We start from the raw sequence: 18889 nt of genomic DNA, 5'->3' as shown, positions 1-18889 counted from the left end.
CCAAGGTTAATGCCATGCATCCCGATTTTGAAGCTTGTAGGATTCTCACTGGAGTCTCCTGAGAATTGTTTTGGGCTGGAGCACACATTAGCACCCGGTGATTGTTTCACCGTGTGATGCTATTGCCTTGTGACATGATTGGAGGTTTTTTGAAGACGAGGTTTGACAAATACCTGCCAGGGATGCTTTAGGAGACTCTAGGTCTCTTTGGTCCTACCTCAATGCAGGCGGCTGGACTAGATGACCCCTGGAGATCCCTTCTAGCCCTATCTTTCTATGATTCTATGATGGTGGCTTATGGTGACCTCACGACGTTTGTAGAATCATAGAAACGTAGGGCTAAACCTTGAGAGATCATCTAGTCCAGCCCCCTGCGCTGAGGCAGGACCAAGTCAACCTCGACGATCCCTGACAGGTGTTTGTTCAACCAATTCTTAAAAACCTTCACTGATGGGGATTCCATAACCTCCCTTGGTAGCCTATTCCAGAGCTGAACTACCCTTACAGTTCGTTAGAAACATTTTCCTAATATCTAACCTAAATCTTCATTGCTGCAGTAATTGCCCATTACTACTTGTCCTACCTTAAGTGGACCTGGAGAACAGTTGATTGCTGTCCTGTTTATAGCAGCTCTTAACATATCTGAAAACTTTTATCAGCCCCCCTCCCTCCACCAGTCTTTCTTTCTCAGGATTAAACATGCCCAATTTTTTGAACCTTTCCTCACAGGTCAGGTTTTCTAAACCTTTTATCATTTTTGTTGCTCTCTTCTGGACTCCCTCCAGTTTATCCACATCTTTCTTAAACAGTGGTGCCCAGAACTGGACACAGTACTCCAGCAAAGGCCTCATCAGTGTGACAGTTACCTACCATGCCTTACATATGACACTCCTGCTAATAAACACTAGAATTATATTAACTTTTTTTGCAACTGCATCACATTATTGACTCATATTCAATTTGTGATTCACTATAACCCCCAGATCATTTTCAGCAGTACTAACACCAAGCCAGTTATTCTCCGTTTTGAAGTTGTGCATTTGATTTTTCCTTCCTAAGTGAAGTACTTTGCAATGCTCTTTATTGCACTTCATCTTGTTGATTTCAGACCATTTCTCCAATTTGTCAAGGTCGTTTTGAATTCTAAGCCTGTCCTCCAAGTGCTTGCAACCCCTCACAGCTTGCTGTCATCTGCTGATTTTGTAAGCGTACTCTCCACTCCTTTATCCAATCATTAAAGAAAATATTGAACCGTTCCAGACCCAGGACTGACCCCTATGGGACCCCACTAGATACGCCCTCCAAGTTTGACTGTGAACCATTGATAGCTACTCTTTGAATACAGTCTTTCAACCAGTTGTGCACTTAGAGTAATTTCATCTAGACCACATTCCCCTCATTTGCTTATGAGAATGTCATGTGGGACTGTGTCAAAAGCCTAATTAAAATCAAGATATATAATGTCTTCCCCCATATTCACTAGGCCAGTAACCCTCTCAAAGAAGGACTTCTTAGCATTTTGTTCAGTACAACGGGTTTTGTCATGCTGTAAGTGGCATCCGTTCTTAATCTCTCCCTGCTTCTGAATGAGAGCAAGGGGGAAAAATAGTTTATCCAGCAGAGAGCAAAGAAAACCAGCCCCACTGTAAGATGAGGATGCCCAGCCAGGACACAGTGGGTGGGGATGGAATCAAATCCCAGCTAAAAGAGACCAGTGATAACAGAGAGCCCAAGCCTGAGAGCTGCCTTTTTGTCCCTGAAACTGCAGAGTTCTCATGCTCTGTGCTGCAAATATTCAGTGGGAATATCCTGGAAGAAGCTCGGGGAGGAGGAGTTAATTAAACACCTGATACACTTGTTCCATCTGGCAGGAGATGTGTTTTCCTCTGTTATGCACTGTAATTAGAATGATGAATGACGCCAGAAAAGATGCCCATTTACTGTATCTCAGTGCGGTGGATTAGAGATTGTTTATTTCCTTGCCTTTTATTAGCCAGCAGCTGCTCAGACTGGGATTGTAGGGGGCTGACTAATACAGTGTGTGTCAGGGATTTGAATTGAACCTAAACTTTGAATTGAACCAAGGAGTGGAAAAAATGCAGTTAAAATATATTTGTTAAAAATTTATTATTTTATCGAAGCAGATCCAACCGTAATAGAAAGTAAAGTTATTTTCAAAGGGATTTTAATTTCCGTGGTGACTTCTGCACTGATGACTTCCATCCAGGATTGGAAGGGTAAGTGCTGAGAAGCTGCAAGGAGAGGTTTATGTCTTGGAACCTAACCATAAGTGCAATGTTGAAGAGATGCTGGGCCTATTTCATCTTTGCCTCTCACTTTGTTACAGACATTTACACCTGTGCAAAATGAATGTAAATCACTACCCAATCTGAAAGGTCGCATTTTGCAATTGCTTCGCAAGAATGAATTAGGTCCTCTGTACTTGCAAGCACTCCAGCCTCGTTTTGCAGACTGAGGAGGACTTGGTTGTTTGTACATGAGGGTTCAGAAAAGCATCCAGATTTCTCTGAGTGGCTTCTACCAGTCAGAACTTGCAAGCCTTTCTAAGGTTTGGAAAAGTTATGCAGGGTTTTTGCTGCTTTTTTTTTTTTTTATTTAACATTCGTGTGTGGCTTCAGTTCCCGATTCTGGTTGGGAGGAAAAGCACCAAAATTCTATGGGAGAGATTGCATTCATGGGATTTCCATTGGACCAGAAGCTCTCATCAGTGAATTTATCCTCACAGTACCGAGTGAGGGAGGGGGAAGTACAGATCTCCGTGTTGCAGATGGGGAACTGAGGCACATAGAGATTAAGTGATTTGCACAGTGTCACACAGAAAGTCTGTGGCAGAGCCAGGAACTGAATCCAGATATCCTGGGTTCCAGTCCTGCATCTAAATCACAAAACTATCCTTCATTCCCATTTGCTCGTTTCATGGGGCAGATGTTCAGGGTACAGTAGGTGGATAATCTCATTGGACTCCACCTTGCATTAAATGTACTGAGTATTTGGAGTCTCCTGGTTCCTATCTCCATGGAGGCAGTTGCAATTGCTGTCCCTAGTCCACACTTTTATGTTGCCAGGTTCAATATTTAATACCACTTCCTTTTGTCTGGTGTGTGCCTGGGCACAGGGGGAGCAGAGAGGAGAGGACTCACCCTTTCTGCATTAGCTGACATGGATGGGCAAGGCAGTGGAAGCTGAGACTGTAACTAACAGTGACAGCAGGGATCACCTGATCATGATCCACCGCAGCTGATTGGCCATCTGCAGCCCCCTCACCCAGGCTCCCTTCAAGGATGCCAGAATGCAAATCCCAGCTGAATTCTCACTGAGGGGCAGTCAGTTCTGCCAGAGTTTGGTGCTTATACTTCCCCCTCAGCCTTTCTCGCTCCTGATAATTTCCTGACCTCCAACGAGTTCTTATAAAAGAGCACATGGCTGCTTGCTCAATCTCCCCCTGCCTGAGCTATGATTTCCAAACTTGTGACTCTGCAGCACTGGTCTGTCCCAGATTCACCAGACTTGCAGGTCTCCTGACCCATTTTACAGCACTGCAGTTTGCCTCTCTCCATAACTACTTGCAGGCCACAGGTTCAAAGCATCCCAGGGAGAGTGAAGCAGTTTAGAAACTGAGATGCGCTCAAGCTGTGAGCCTAATGAGCAGGGGGAGAGGGGTCGTTGGATCTGAGGTTGTGCAGGGTGGGAATGATGATTTCCTCACTCTTTACTGGTTTCAGAGTAGCAGCCCTGTTTGTCTGTATTCACAAAAAGAAAAGGAGTACTTGTGGCACCTTAGAGACTAACCAATTTATTTGAGCATAAGCTTTCGTGAGCTACAGCTCACTTCATCTTTATGCATCCGATGATACTCTTCCTTTTCACTCTTTATTGTTTGCAGTGATATGAGGAAGTACGCTTTGAAAAACCATAGTACTCAATTAATGAAGCTGTTTGCTATCCATGAGATTCATTCCAGAACCAAACTCCTTCAAAGTTTGCGGATATTTGGATTAAAGGGATCACAGGTCCATCCTTGCTCAGTATTGGATCTGACCCTACAGGGTGTTGTGTCCCCATAGCTCCCACTAAAGTCAATGGGAGGTTAGGCTGCTCAGCATTGTACAGTATCAGGCCCTGTATTAGTTGCTTTAATCAAAAGCAGGTACCAAAATGTTTCGGCATTGGTTGATATGACATGATTCAGAGAGAGCGAATCTTCTGTCACAGATATCCGCAAAGTTAGTACTGAACTGACCTTTCCCCTCTGCTTCAAGCAACCTTTTTTTGTGGTTTGAAATTGTTTCCTGGCAATCGTTATTCATTTCCTCCTACCTATGGCTTCTGTCTGGGCATGAAATGACCAAAACCATGCAAGAGAGACTCTAAGCCTGATTTGAAATGAGGAACTTCTTGTTCTCATGATTTTGTTAGACCCAAAAGGACAGTTGAGAAAAGGTTTGGGTAAGATGCCCAATTTCTTCGTGCTCAGCTGAACAGATATGAAACTCTGAGGTTTAGTCTTCCCTTAATTTAAAGGAGATTAAGGCTTCCAATTCTAGCCACTTCCCCATAAAGGATATCAAATTAGTTCAATCATTGTTCTCTTCCAGTAACATTTCGCTAATGTTCTCTAAGGTAGTTAGGGACACTTCTTCCATGGAGGGCTTTGAACATCAGCACTGAGACCTTGAACCGGCCTTTTTCAGTGGGGAGCAAGAGGAATACTACAGTGAGGTTTCCACAGGTAAAACTTGTGTTGCTATGTAGTTGTGTGCTTGTGTTTTCCACAAGTTTTCAGGATGTGTGGCTTCCTTCCTAGATATGAGTTGCAAGCACAGAAGTCACAAATATGCGGGCTACCATGGCTAGGCTAGTGTCTCCATGGATCTGTCTATGCTGCAGCTGGGAGAGAATCTCCCACTCAGGATGGACAGCCTCTCTGAAAGGTGGTAGCTAGATTGACAAAAGAATTCTTCCATGGACTTCGCTGCATCTATGGTTTGAGTTAGGTTGACCTAACCACATGGCACAGGGTGTGAAATTTTTCACAGCCCTAAGCAATGGAGCTAGGGTTGGGCAGTCTAACTTTTAGGTGTAGACCTGGCTTCAGGGTATCGCAGAAACTGCTGATGTTGATTCAGTAGTTAGCAATCTTTCCTTTGAGTCAGGGGCATAAGCCTGGACACAAGCCTGGTGGTAGGGAGAGCAGTGTGGCAGGAAGCGCTGACCTATTGGTGGGATGTAGAGTCCAAGTCCTGGCTGATGGAGGTCAGAGTAGGATGAGTGGAAGGGAAGAAGGAACCCGGCATTCTTTTTGTTAGTGTTAAGGATCTTGCCTTTCATAACATTGTGGAGCTAACTCCAGTCCTGTCTCCGGTCATGACTTCCTGCCTGCCTGAAAATTTCCCCTTCGGTTTCAGTGAGGCACACGCTCTCCTTTCACTCGCTGTTGTTGTAGTGTTGCGTCTGTGCTTTAAAACAGTTGCCAGCCCCGCTCCCCGAGGCGGCTCCATTGCAGTGGCGGGCCAGCTGACTCCTGTGGGGAGAATTGTGGAGGGTAATGTGCTCGGTGGAGATGGCGCTGAACCAACCCCCCCCCCCCCCCAGGTCGGAGCACTCCGAGGTGGCGTGGAGACTCCCTGAATCCGAATTTCCCTGACTGGCTTTTCCCTGCATCGTGGGCTAAATCAAAATCCTGGAGCTGAACATCCTTGAACTTTTGCTGAAAGGCGCTTCTGTGTGTGTGTGTGGGGTGGGGGGTGGGGGGGAGTTGTCTGCGGCTCGGTCCCCACCATCTCCAGCGCTAGGGGGGTGCATGAAGGAGAACGGGGCCATAGGGCTGCCTTAGTGGCTTTCTCACCCCCCTCCCACCCCCCAGGGCTGGGCTTCTCCCCGGCGGGGCTGCGCGGAGCCGCTGGAACCCGGGCGGCCCCGGCTCGGCTGGGCGCCCCCGCCCCGCTCCGCGGACAAGCAGCCGGCTGGGGCTTTTCGGGGGCGGCGGGGCACGGTGCTTGGCCCGGCTGCCGCGGGCATTAGGTGCCCAGACGGGGCCGGCTTCCCCGCCTCCCCCGCCCTCCGGGGGCTGCCGGGCAGGCGGCGATGCCAGGGCACGTTTTCCAGCCCGCTGCCCTGCCGGCGCCGCACATGCTCAGCAGAGATCCTCGGCCGCCGGCGCCGGGAGCCTGGCTTAGCGGGGCGCGCAGCCGGGGCTCGGCGGGGCTGGGCAGGACGCGGCCGCTGCCCTGCCGCAGGGGCGCCGTGCATGGGGCGCTGCGCTGGCCGGGGGGCCGCCTGCTGCCCCGGCTGCTCCAATATGTCCTGGGACCTCTGGCGCCGGCCGCGGGCGGACCGGGAGCCGGGCACCGGGTTGTCGTGACTGTGCTCATGAAAGGGTTCAAGCTCGCCTGGTAAGCAGCGGGAAGGTGTGTGTGTGTGGGGGGGGGGGCACCCTAGCAAAGGCACCCTAGCAAAGGCACCCTCCTCTTCGTCCCCTCCAGCGCCCTGCGCAGCGCATCCCTGGGGCCAGGGAGCCGCCGGGGAGGGGAGGGGGGCGGAAAGATGCGCTCCCAATAAGTTGGTGCCTGCCTCCAGTGCGAGGCTTTCTATCGCTGCGGCGTTCGCCAGGGGCATCTGCTCGGGGGAAGGCGCTGTAGGGTGCCGAGCTAAGACTGCAGCTGTAATGGAGCCACCAGGGGCGGGGGTGGGCGAATGCAAAGGTTTCTCTCCCCAGCCCGGCCACCTCTGCATCAGGGCTGCGATGCAGTGGTCCTGTCCTGGCTCGAGGTAGGTAGAGAACGAGACCTGAATCCTGGTTCAATACGACGGTTCCTGCTGAAGTTGTTCTTTAAAGAGCTGCTCCCGGGGATGGGCTTTGCTGGCGTGTTGTGCCCCCGATGGTGTTTTGGAGTCGGGGGCCCCGAGGGACAGGCAGCTCCATGGCAGGTACGGAGGCCCTTACTATTGCTGCTGTTTTGTCAACGGTCCCCCCCCCAGCAGCCTTAGAGGAAATTCTTCATTTTCAGGGTTTCATAGCTCTGCTGTAAAAGACAATGCTCTGTCGGTGGAAATTTGGCCAGGAAAGGGTCTGTGTGTCCAAGTTGAATATATATAATTTAAATTCAAAGCCACTCTCCTGCTGCAAAATATACAGTAGATTGTAGATGATGGAGATGCAAAACCAAAAAAGAAAAAGTAATCAGAACTTTGTCCAATGGGGAAGGTTCCACCCTTTTTACTGCAACATGACTTTGTAATTTAAACTTAAATTGTACATGACGTTAGTTCACAGTGTGCTGGACGAACTTATTTTTAAAAATCCTTTTCCTCCTTGTGTAAAATAAGAATAAAATTACCCCCCCAACACCACCACCACCATTACGGCTTGCTTCATTAATGTGTGGAAAGTGTTTTAAGATCCTTACATGGAAGGTGCATGAGAAGGGCAAAGTTATTTTTATTTAATTTGTTTCTATTGTTGTTGTTTGTCATTTGTTATATGGAGAAAAGCATTGGAACATGTAGCATCAGAAAAACATTTTGCTGTGGGACCCAGGGATGGACTAATGCCAGAGATGACTTAATATAGGTCTTTTCCATCTCTAATTTCTGTAATCCTGTGTTTATGTGCAAACACAGATATAGCTTGTGTAATATATATGTGCATATGCATATATATGATATAGAACATATAACCGGCAAATTTATTAATATCTGAGAATCCTACATGATTTTCTCTGCTTTTTGAAAAAAACTTTCACTGATGCAGTATGTTATGTGTCATTGGGCTGGGCTGGTGAGTTGCATAATAGTTTAGCAGTACCACCAAACAAGCAAGACATGTATTATACATTCTGTGTATCTCGTAATACAGAACCCCATCATGCTAACCTGAACAATACTGCACATTGGTTTTCTATGAATAGTGTAACTACACTTGACACACACTCAATAGATCATAATATGCATAAAGACTGAAATACCAGCCAGCACATTGGGCTGTAATCTTGTCAGATTTCAAAAGCTCAGTAGAGTTGGGTAGGGTCAGCTCTGGATGTGGGACTTCAAGAGATTACCTAGGGTCCTAGGTATTGAAAGAAGTGATGTTGGTGTTTCAGTAGGTGTCACTCTCCCTCTGAGTTAGCACTGAATCAATGTCCCAGCATGAGGGGGCACCATGCTATTGTAGGTGATGGCTTTCTTGTGAGAGGCCTAACTCAGGACCCGAGTGCTTGTGTTCTTTACAGATTCTCTGTCACGTTCAGAGGAATAGTGTAACAGCCCTAAGTATGCTGGTCAAATTCTAGGTTGTTCTGTATCCCCACATTTCCCCCTTTATAGTTCCAATAGGACAAGTTATTCTGTACTTCTCCTTATTAAATATGTATAAAATATCACTTTCTTCCCCAGATTGCATTTTAGTGGTGGGCAAGAGATCCCTTATAGTGTGTACAGTTTTGTAAAAATGTTTGGGATTTTCTAGGTTGTCACTCTTTCCTCACTTATCCAGCTGTAAATGTGAAATTCCTGGGCACAGAGGTATGTTAAGTATGATGTTTCAGGGCCTGTTTTCTCCTAAGCATATGTGGTGGTAGTTAATGGAATTATGTGCATGCCTCAAGAGGAGACTAAATCCAAGGCTGAAACACAGATTTCCCTTGTCCTTGGGTGTTTGTCAGGCCCCCGTAGGTTATATTAATATGTACGTTCGTGTGCAACTTGCATAACAAAAGCCGTTATAGGAATGGTGTTTGCACTTGCTTATGGAAGAACTGCCGCTTTGGATTGGCAGCGTTTGAAGCTATACCATCAAGCAAGTGGCAAGCTAGTGCAACTTTCAGCCCTACTTGCCTAAAAGTCACTGTTTTCAGTTACAGATGAGATCAGTAAGGTTACTGCAGATTTTCTCATGGAGCAATTTTTTGAAAGACACTTGATTTCTTTCTGCAGTAGAAAGAGTAGAAAGGGACAGACTGCTGTCAGCAGCCTTTTTTGACGGGTAGGAAGTGGACTCACTGTCACCCACTTGTAGGACAAACCCGCTGCTTCACAGGATCATGCTATTTTATTTCAACGTCACGTTCTGAGGTCATGTTATGATGTCACATTGTACCAACAAGACAGTGTGATGTCAGGTCACCGTATTGTGGGCTCTACACCCTAATGTGATGAAATGCCATCATGTCTCAACACAACATTGTCACAATGTGATACAATATAGCAGTGCCATAAATATGGCAATGCAACTTCATAAATTTGTACAAAGTGATCATATTACAATGTAGTATCACATCATCATGCACAACACCATATCTTGGTGTCATTGTGCAAGGTTGTCATATCACATCACAACCCAACAACATCTTGATGCTATCATGTCAGAAAACAGTGTAATGACATCACAGCACAGCTTTATAACATTATGGTGCAAGGTCATCATGTAACAATGCAAAATCATACTGTTGAGATGCAACAATATAAAGTGGTATGTTCATGTTGTAATGCAGTATCACAATGCCATGTTGCATTATTATCATGTCACAGTGAAAGCTCATCAAGTCAATATCTAACATCACAATTCCATAGGCTATTATATTATCACATAACATCCTCATATTATAATTCATGTCGCCATGCCAAACAATATCATGATGTCATGACACACTGAATTTATTTGCATTCTGTAGAAGTGCAGCATCATAAAGTGTCATTATGGCATCATGTCATAGATCCTTAATAACACTAAGCTTGCAGCAGCCTGGTTTTACATTCCATGGAAAAGTCAGCAACTTCAACAGCACAGTGCTCCCCTGACACCAAAGAGTTGTTGATTCAAAATGCACTGAGAGGGAGAAGCATCACCTACTGACTCTCTTTGCAGCATCCTGGGTTGGTTGCTTTTTTTTAAAAAAGCTCTCACATGCAAAAATAGAGACAGGTGGCAACTATGCTAGTCTTCTTCCAATGGCATACAGGGATCAGCTGTTGGGTTTAGATCGTCCCTCCCTTTTTCCCTTTCCCATAAATGGGATGCTAGAGACAGGTGTTGGGTTTGTTTTCCTTCTCTCCCCACTCCCTTTGATTCCCTGGTTACTAGATTATTGATTAGAATGTTTCTGGAACCTGAGGTGAAAATGAGGGCCAAAGAGTTGACCTAAAAATATAAATCTGTAATTCTCTTTACCTCATCTGTGTTTGAGAGCAAGAAACAAACGATGTTCCAGCCCCCTACCAGTCTGCAGAAAAAGGTTTATTTTGCAGTTGTGGGGGTGGGGAAGAGCTAGAGAACTAGGTAGAATTTTAGAATATCAAAACTAAAATTAGCTGTAGCTGTTTGATCTCAGGGAGCAGGGGGATTAACTTTAGGCAGTTTCAGTTATGTTCACTATAAGGACACTTACTTCAGAATCTCTTTGTATTCATGCCATGCTTATGATAGCTGCCTTGTCCCTTGATTTTCATTTTGTCTCATGCACAGCCAATATTGTGTAAGATGGGGAATGGTACTTAAGCAGCCCATCAGCCATATGTGACTGAAAGATCTATCCATACAACCTCTTTGAAGTTAGATATAATTGAGCAGCAAGAGAGAGTCAGGGGAGACAAATTCTGCAAATCTGGATGTACCCTACTATCACTGAGAGTTGAATTTATCTGTATGTGTATCTGGGATTCTCCTCATTTACATTCCAATTACATTGGGTAGTGATGCAATGCTTAATCATTTCCAATTCTATATAGATATTCTAGAGATTTAAGGCTATACTATACAGTGGAAATAAAATTTATTCTATTGCATATGGGAATAAAAGGTGAATTAATCAAATGATTTTTTTGGCCCCCCCCCCTTTTTTGGTTAAGAAGCAGCCTAGCTAAGTAGTTCAAGTGAAGTTACATAATGCACTGTAGTGTTTGACCTTCACATTAAAAGTTAGCACATTATGCTTTCTGTGTTCTTCTTTGCTGTATATCCAGTAACTCCCCTTTGTCTGCATCTCCCCCTTTTCTATGCTTTATCTGAAAGAAAAAAAATATGATGCTAACCCTCCCTTGAAGACTGGTCAAATAAGTTCTGTGTACATGCAATTTACAAACATGACTCTGCTAAACTTTAGAAATGTGGGTTTTTAAATTCAGTGCTTTTAAATTCTGTGATTTAACCTTAGGAATCAACACTTTTGAAACTTGGCCTTGAGGATGATTTAGGAAGAGAGGGTGTAACGTATCTTGGAGCAGGTCAGATGTCTCTCCTTGTGACCAGAACATGCACAAAATACCTTTGACTCCAGCTGATTGAATCTATGTCTTTAAAGGGCAATGCTGCCCATTTCCTTCGATTAGGAACGTACTTGATAAAATTTTTCCAAAAATCTTCTGATATATTTCTGACCTGTTTCTTGTAAATGTAGTATGTACCCATGACAATAAGGTCAGATTTAACCACAAGTTTAGTGCTAGTTTCTCAGTACTTTGTGGCAGTGGGAAATAATAGTGATAATGCTTAGCACTTGTATAGCCCATTTTCATCTCTTCACCTCAACACCCTTTACGATGGTGGGTAAGCATCATTACAGAAGGGGAAACAGATGTACAGAGCGGCTAACGGCAAGATTCAAAACCCACTGAAGTCCATGGAAAGACTTGCATTAGAGCTGGGCCAGGCATTGGATCATACCCTTAAGGGTATGTCTACACTGCATTGTAAACCCTGGTCTGTGGGACCCGGGCTTGTGGACTTGGTGTTTCCAAGTCTGTGGTTGAGTGTCCACACTGCATTGTGAGCCTGGCTCTCACAGCCATGCTAATGCATCCATACTGCTAAATACACTTATGACTTGGGTCTGTTGCTTAAGCTGTGTCCACACTGCAAAATGATAGGGCTTGGACCTGAATCACAGTGGCTCAGGCTCTGACCCACCCCGGTAGCAGGGTCATAGGACCTGAGCGCTTGCTGATCCAAGTCAGACTGATGTGTGTGGTTGTGTGTGGGGGGGGTTCTTTTTTGGTTGGCTCGATTTTTCACCTAAAATCAGTTAAAAAAATTCAGTATTTTCCTTCCTTTGATTTTTTGAGGGTGGTGCTCGTTGAAATCTAACACACACAGAGAATGTAGATAGAGCTGGGTGACATTTTTTTTGGCTGAAATGTAGTTTTTGGGGGGTGGGGTGGAAGGAGCAAAAATGCAGGTTTGGTGACATCAAAATGCTTTGTGAATTCATGTCATATCCATACAATCCATGAATTTGCAAAATTGTTTGCTTAAAAACAAATTATAAAAATGTCAAACAAATCGTTTTGATTTTTGGTTCAAAATTTCTTCATTTCAGAAATGTCCTTCAATTTGATTATATATAACTTTTCAATTTGCTACGGATTTTGAAGGGTTCTACCCAAAACAATGGGTTTTTTGTTTTTTTGGCATTGCCAGCAAGCCAAAAAATCCACTATTCAGCTGGCTATAGATATGGATCTCAGACGCCTGCAAATCAATGGTACTGAGGTTTGAAAAGCTCTGCTTGCAACACTCCTTTATCTCTCCCTTCAGATCTGTGCTTGGACTGAAGATTACTTGGGCTAAGTGAATCCTGATCACTGATTGCCTTGTGTGCCTTCATTAAATGGCAAAGCAACTTCCCTATGTACAATCCTTTGATCTGCTCAGAAATGTCAAGTGAAGGAGGCTTCTTAGAACAGGGGCTGGAATTTTATGGGCATCTATTCCACCAGACCTTAAGTAAGATGGCACTGGATGGCTGGAGAGACCTTGCTCCTCCTTCACCCTGCAGAGCAACGAAGTGCAGGGAAAGGTGACGGCGGTCAGGTGAGCTACAGGTCACATTCAGTAGGTGGCAGTTTTCCCTCTTAGGGCTGAACTGGTGCTCAGGTGCTGTGCTACTGGATTAGGTAGCACCTTTCAGATGAGACATGGAAGCAAGATTCTGGCTACTTGTGGAAGTATGGTCCAACAGACTGAGTACAGGGCAGGAAGTTAGGAGACATGGATTTTATTCCTGGCTGCGTCACTGAGCTTCTGTGTGATCAGTTTGACTCTGCCTCAGTTTCTTCATCTGTAAAATGAGGTTTATCATACTTGCTCCTCCTTGAAAAAACACTTTGAGATCTACAGATGAAATGTGCCACAGGCGCTTGGTTCTGTAGTGCATTGAGGACTTTTGTCTCCAGTCCAGAGAACTCTTAAGCAAGTGATTCCATCTGAGCATGTGCAGAATGCCATGGAAATCAGTAGAACTGCTCACATGTGTCACATTCCAGGGTGCAATCCAGACCATTGTGGGATTGCATCACCACCTGCCCTGCAACCTGGGGTGTGTCCCAATGCTTTGCTGTTGTAGCTCCCAACCTGGGCCCCTCACAAACAGCCAAACAGCATGTAGATCACACCCTGAGTGTCTGTGTATAGCCACAACCCTAGTCCAGCACCTCTGACCCAAACAGCCAGTCAGCAACACACCAGTCGCATTGTGGCTTCCAGCTACATTGGTACTACTTGCAGGAGGACCCCAACACGCTCCCAGTTTTGAATTTTCCCCAAAATTTGTGTTCTTCACTGTCTAGCCCCCTCCTGGACAGTTCAGATATTACAGGTTTATTGCCTCTCTAATTGATCACTATACAACAGTTTGCGTTTTAACTGGAGTTACCCAAACAGTTCAGTTTAAACACAACACTGGATTAGTTTTGATTAAAGAATAAAACAAGTTTACTTAACTACAAAGAGACCGATTTGAAGTGAGTACAAGTGCAAGATATTAAAGTCAGAAATGACTACCAGAGAAATAAAAATAAAGTGCTTCCTAGTAGCTAAGACTTAACAAACTAAGTTTGATTCAATGTCCGATCCTTACGACATGTTCCCAGCAACATAGCTGACCAAGTTCTCAAGTCAGGATCTGTCCCCAAAGTCCAAATGGCTGGTTTCTTTGTCTTTTTAGGTGAAAGTGTGATTTAAGGGAGAGAGATTGGTAGACTGGGGTATTTTTTGCCCCTCACTTTTATAGTCCAGCCCCCTGTGAAGTGTATTTTTCTGAGGATCACCCCTCAAGATAAATTTTATTTAAGCAATAAAGAAGGTGACCTAGAGTCTGGGAGTGCTCTTTCTTCTCCCCTGTGTATGCTGAAATGCAGATTTGTATTGTCTGCCTCTTGTCTCAAGGACCCTATTTACTACTTACATGTAAACTGAGGAAAACACAAGTCCCTTTGTTTAAGATGGACCTGCTTAACCAGTCCTGCCAAATCAAGGTTACATTGGTTTGAATATGTGCTACCAACATCTTAAAGGGCTATTCATAACTATACGCATAATGTTGCTACATACATTTCACCGTGATATTATTGATCAGCAAGTTATTGGTTTTCAAATGATACTTCAAAAGGCCTATTTTGCACAATTATTACAATAGAGTGTAGGTAAAGGCATTCATTCAGTCACAGTGTGCTAATATTTTGCTAGATTGGGGCTAGAATGCTCAGTAACCTGCAGGATCAAGCCAGATATTATCATACTGGTAATTGAAGAGCTTTTGGCACTTTCTGCAAGAATCACTGTGTCCTAGTCAAAATCCAGTGTGGGTAATCACATTCTGACAACCTAAAAGTTTTAGGATTCTTTGCTTCTTCACTTCCTGTTCTAAACTGTTGTGTGGTGTAGCAATGGGCTATTAAACAGCTGCTGTGTTTAGGCTAGAGCCTTTCAGTTGTAGGCAAAGTGATTCCTCTACTGCATGCCTGTGCTTTCCTGTCCTTAAGTGGAAAATGCTGTGTAATGGTAAAGTGTCATGATTATTACAATTGTTACTTATTTTATTAGATGCATCAGCTGTTAATAATCTTCACACTTCGAAGTTTGCAAAAGTCATGATCTAAATCAGGTTTCAGAGTAACAGCCGTGTTAGTCTGTATTCGCAAAAAGAAAAGGAGTACTTGTGGCACCTTAGAGACTAACCAATTTATTTGTAAATCAGTAAATCATAGTAACAATATTATCCAATGAAAAAGCAACCATAATCTCAGTAGGGTGAGCTTTCAGAGAAGGAGGTGGGGAGAGAGACAGGTGTGTGTAAACTGCACCCTGCTTTTGGCAGTGTGTAGCGTACATACCCGTGTAGGTCCCATAGCACGGGTATTGATACGGATAGACGGTGAGGTTCAGGTTAGCTTAGGCAAGTAAAGACACACCTGACGGGTGTGGGTATGTACCTGAGTACATACCCTACATGGTTCTCTACTCAGAAAGCTGTGCTTCCCTGTCAACATTCAGAGGAACAGCCGTGTTAGTCTGTATTCGCAAAAAGAAAAGGAGTACTTGTGGCACCTTAGAGACTAACCAATTTATTTGAGCATGAGCTTTCGTGAGCTACAGCTCACTTCATCTGATGAAGTGAGCTGTAGCTCACGAAAGCTCATGCTCAAATAAATTGGTTAGTCTCTAAGGTGCCACAAGTACTCCTTTTCTTCCTGTCAACATTGCTGTTTTTAGCAGCATAAAGTCCCGCGGCCTCTCCACTGCTGTAGCCCTTTCCTATTGAAGGGAAAGACTCCAGCAACAGTGAAAGGCTCCTGCAGCGAGAACAGTCTTTCCCCGCTGCCTCCCTCTGCCAGAGCCTTTCACTGACACACATAGCTATGCACCGAAGTGTGGATGCAATGTTCTTTTCATTTTGCAGTGTGTAGCTACATGTACGCTATACACAGCCGCCAGTGGTGTGTAGTGTAAGGCGTAGCCTGAGAGAAATGCCATCCATACATGAATAGCTTTTCTTTTGCTCCTAAAACATTATGCTCTTGTGCTCTAAGCTTCTGTTTTACCAGTGGCTTCCTTTTGGACAGATCTAGAGGTATGCTATTGTCCATGCTCAGCTTTTTCAACTCTCTGAGGTTTACTCTTCCTAGACAGTGTTGCAAGTGCCTAGGCAAATTCGTTGGGGCTGTAAGACCTTTCAGCTTCTGCAGGGCACTTTCAGTTCACTGCTACTGTGATTTGGTGGTAACACACTACACCCGCTCTGCCTGTGTGTCAAGGGAAGCACAGAATGGGGCCTGTTTTTCCTAATTTCAGTTTGGAAAATTCAGCTTGAAGGCTACTATCTTTTCATTCTGTTTAAGAGAAAGAGTGGAAGAAAAGAAGCAGAAAGGGGGAAAAGGTCCTGGTGGAAATATAGAGGAGAGAATTGGTTGAGTGAAAAACAAATAAGGGGGGAGAGGGCGGCTTCGGGAAAGAAAAATGCCAATGAAAAAATAAAATATACTCAATATAGGGCATCTAATTATGCCAATCTAGCTTTTTGGATGGCTTATCTATCCCGAATACAGAGCATAGACAGCCCCTTAACTAGATTTGTTCTTTTAATTGAAACACCTTTGGGGGAGCACATAAACAAACATACATCCGTTTAAATGACAAGAAGACGGTTTGCAAATCCTAAAAACTCAGGAAAAATAGTTCACAAGGTTTCATCCATCCCTGGTGTAGGTGGTGGTGGTGACTCATCAAGCGCTGTGAATAAAGACTTGCGCTGAAGGCTGAGACATTGTAGGAGGTCTGTGGAAGACTGGAGCTGCCATGCTGATGCTTTTCAGCCCCTTTAAAATTCAAATCAAGCACAAAGAGATTTGCAGGAAGTACGCTCTGCTTGAGATGAGGTCACTGAGGCCGCGTATTCCATCCAAACTGTGATGATTCTCCTTACAGCTACCAGCCATTAGGAAATGAGGAGTCACTCAGTGGCCTTTGATCAGACATGCATTGTGGGAGTAAAGTTGTGGGAGGCTAGATGTTGCTGAGTTGTGGCTGTTATGAGAGGATGTGTGTCCTGTCGACTGAGTAGGGAAACGGCCCAATGCTTTTGAAGCAAACATGTTTGTAAGGTTCTAAAATGTTCATTGTTGTTATTTATATCATAGTAGCACCTAAGGACCCCCGCTGAGATCAGGGCCCCATTGGCTCGGTGCTTTATACACACAGTAAGAGACAGTCCCTGCCTTGAAGAGTTTGCAGCCTAAATTGGCAAGACATACAAAGGGTGGAGGAAAGGAAGTATTATCCATGTTTTGCAGATGCAGGGCAGACAGATTAAGTGATTTGCCCAAGGTCACTGAGTGAGTCTGTGGCAGAGCCAGAAAATTGTACCCGGGTCTCCTGAGTTCTGGGTCAGCGCATTTTCCACCAGGCCATCCTTCCTCTCAATATTATTTGGATAATAGTTTTTGCTCCAGAGACAGAAAACAAAAGTGCCCAAATGCTGTACATGTTTTGCTCATAATTGGAATCTGAAGCACCAGAAATCTAGCATTTGTTCTTGCAAGGCTTCCAGCCCAGCGTTGCCATCTTGAGAACTTTAGGGTATTTGCATCGAGCCGTGCAAGACGTTCCTTTTAAAACTCAAAAATCACACAGGGATTTAGCTGAGTTTCACTGGTGAATTTTGGGGTCATACATAGTTCAGTGAAGCAAACCAGTGTGACTGTGTTGAGTGATGATGGCCAAGCAGCTCTAATAGTTATCCAAACCTGACACAAACTCTTAACCATTAAAGATTCTTCCATTACTAGGTGACAGTAGTGACTGACAGGCTGTTGAAACTGGAGTGCTAGGTGTTACAGAACATTCATAGACATTCTTAATATCGAGGTGGAAGAGACCTATGGCATTGGGTGATTAGTCCATTTTCCTTTGAATGCAGGATTTGTCCCCTGTTGTGCATTTACTAGTGATTTTTTTCGAGTCAAGTTATAAATATGCCAAGTGATGAGGCTTCCACAACTTCCCTACTTTTCACTGTTGGAAAGTTGTTTTTTTTTCTGATGTTCAGCTTAATTTTTTCCTTCCTTCCTTTCTCAATTACACTGATTTATACCTTCTTTTGGTACGCTATATTCTTTCTCTCTTCTTGCTGTTTACACTGTTCAGATATTATTTAGTTACTATCATATCACTGTATGTAATTACAAAAACAACGAGGAGTCCGGTGGCACCTTAGGGACTAACAGATTTATTTGGGCATAAGCTTTCGTGGGTAAAAACCCCACTACTTCAGATGCATGTACTGAAAATTGCAGATACAGGCATGAATATATATTGGCACATGAAGAGAAGGGAGTTACCTTGCAAGTGGAGAACCCAGTGTTGAAGGCCAATTCTTAAAACTACAATACCCACCCGGGGAAGTGAGGAAACAGATTGACAGAGCAAGACAGGTACCCAGAAGTCACCTACTACCAGGACAGGTCCAACAAGGAAAATAACAGAACACCACTGACCATCACGTACAGCCCCCAGCTAAAACCTCTCCAGCGCATCATCAATGATCTACAACCTATCCTGAAAAACGATCCCTCACTCTCACAGACCTTGGGAGGCAGGCCAGTCCTCGCTTACGGACAGCCCCCAACCTGAAGCAAATACTCACCAACAACTACTCATCACACCACAGAAACACTAACCCAGGAACCAATCCCTGTAACAAACCCCGTTGCCATCTCTGTCCCCATATCTACTTTAGTGACAACATCATAGAACCCAGCCGCATCATCAGGGGCTCATTCACCTGCACATCTACTAACGTGATACATGCCATCATGTGCCAGCAATGTCCCTCTGCCAGGTACATTGGCCAAACCGGACAGTCTCTACATAAAAGGATAAATGGACACAAATCAGGCATCAGGAATGGTAACATACAAAAGCCGGTAGGCGAACACTTCAATCTTCCTGGACATTCAGTAACAGTTTTAAAAGTAGCCATCCTTCAACAAAAAAACTTCAAAAACAGACTTCAAAGAGAAACTGCAGAGTTATGATTCATTTGTAAACGTAACACCATTATTTGGCCTTGAATAGGGACTGGGAGTGGCTGGCTCACTACAA

General features: G+C 44.5%; 1 protein-coding gene across 10 annotated transcripts in view; it reads left to right on the top strand.

Moving 5' to 3' along the window:
- Positions 1-18889, top strand: part of GRAMD1B (GRAM domain containing 1B) — a 225706-nt gene that overhangs the window by 122354 nt on the left and 84463 nt on the right. The window contains exon 1 of one of the 10 annotated variants that reach the window (XM_048827187.2): positions 6262-6413. The exons of the other annotated variants lie outside the window; for them this stretch is intronic. Within the exon in view, the coding sequence (XP_048683144.1) occupies positions 6391-6413 (23 nt within the window). The 5' untranslated portion in view covers positions 6262-6390. Of the gene's footprint in view, positions 1-6261; positions 6414-18889 lie in introns of those variants that run through there. 10 annotated transcript variants of the gene reach the window in all.

The sequence above is a fragment of the Caretta caretta genome, chromosome 22, assembly GCF_965140235.1.
Source record: "Caretta caretta isolate rCarCar2 chromosome 22, rCarCar1.hap1, whole genome shotgun sequence".
Taxonomy (NCBI): Eukaryota; Metazoa; Chordata; order Testudines; family Cheloniidae; genus Caretta; species Caretta caretta.
Note: the sequence above shows the minus strand (reverse complement) of the source record. Positions and strands in the feature narration are given on the sequence as shown.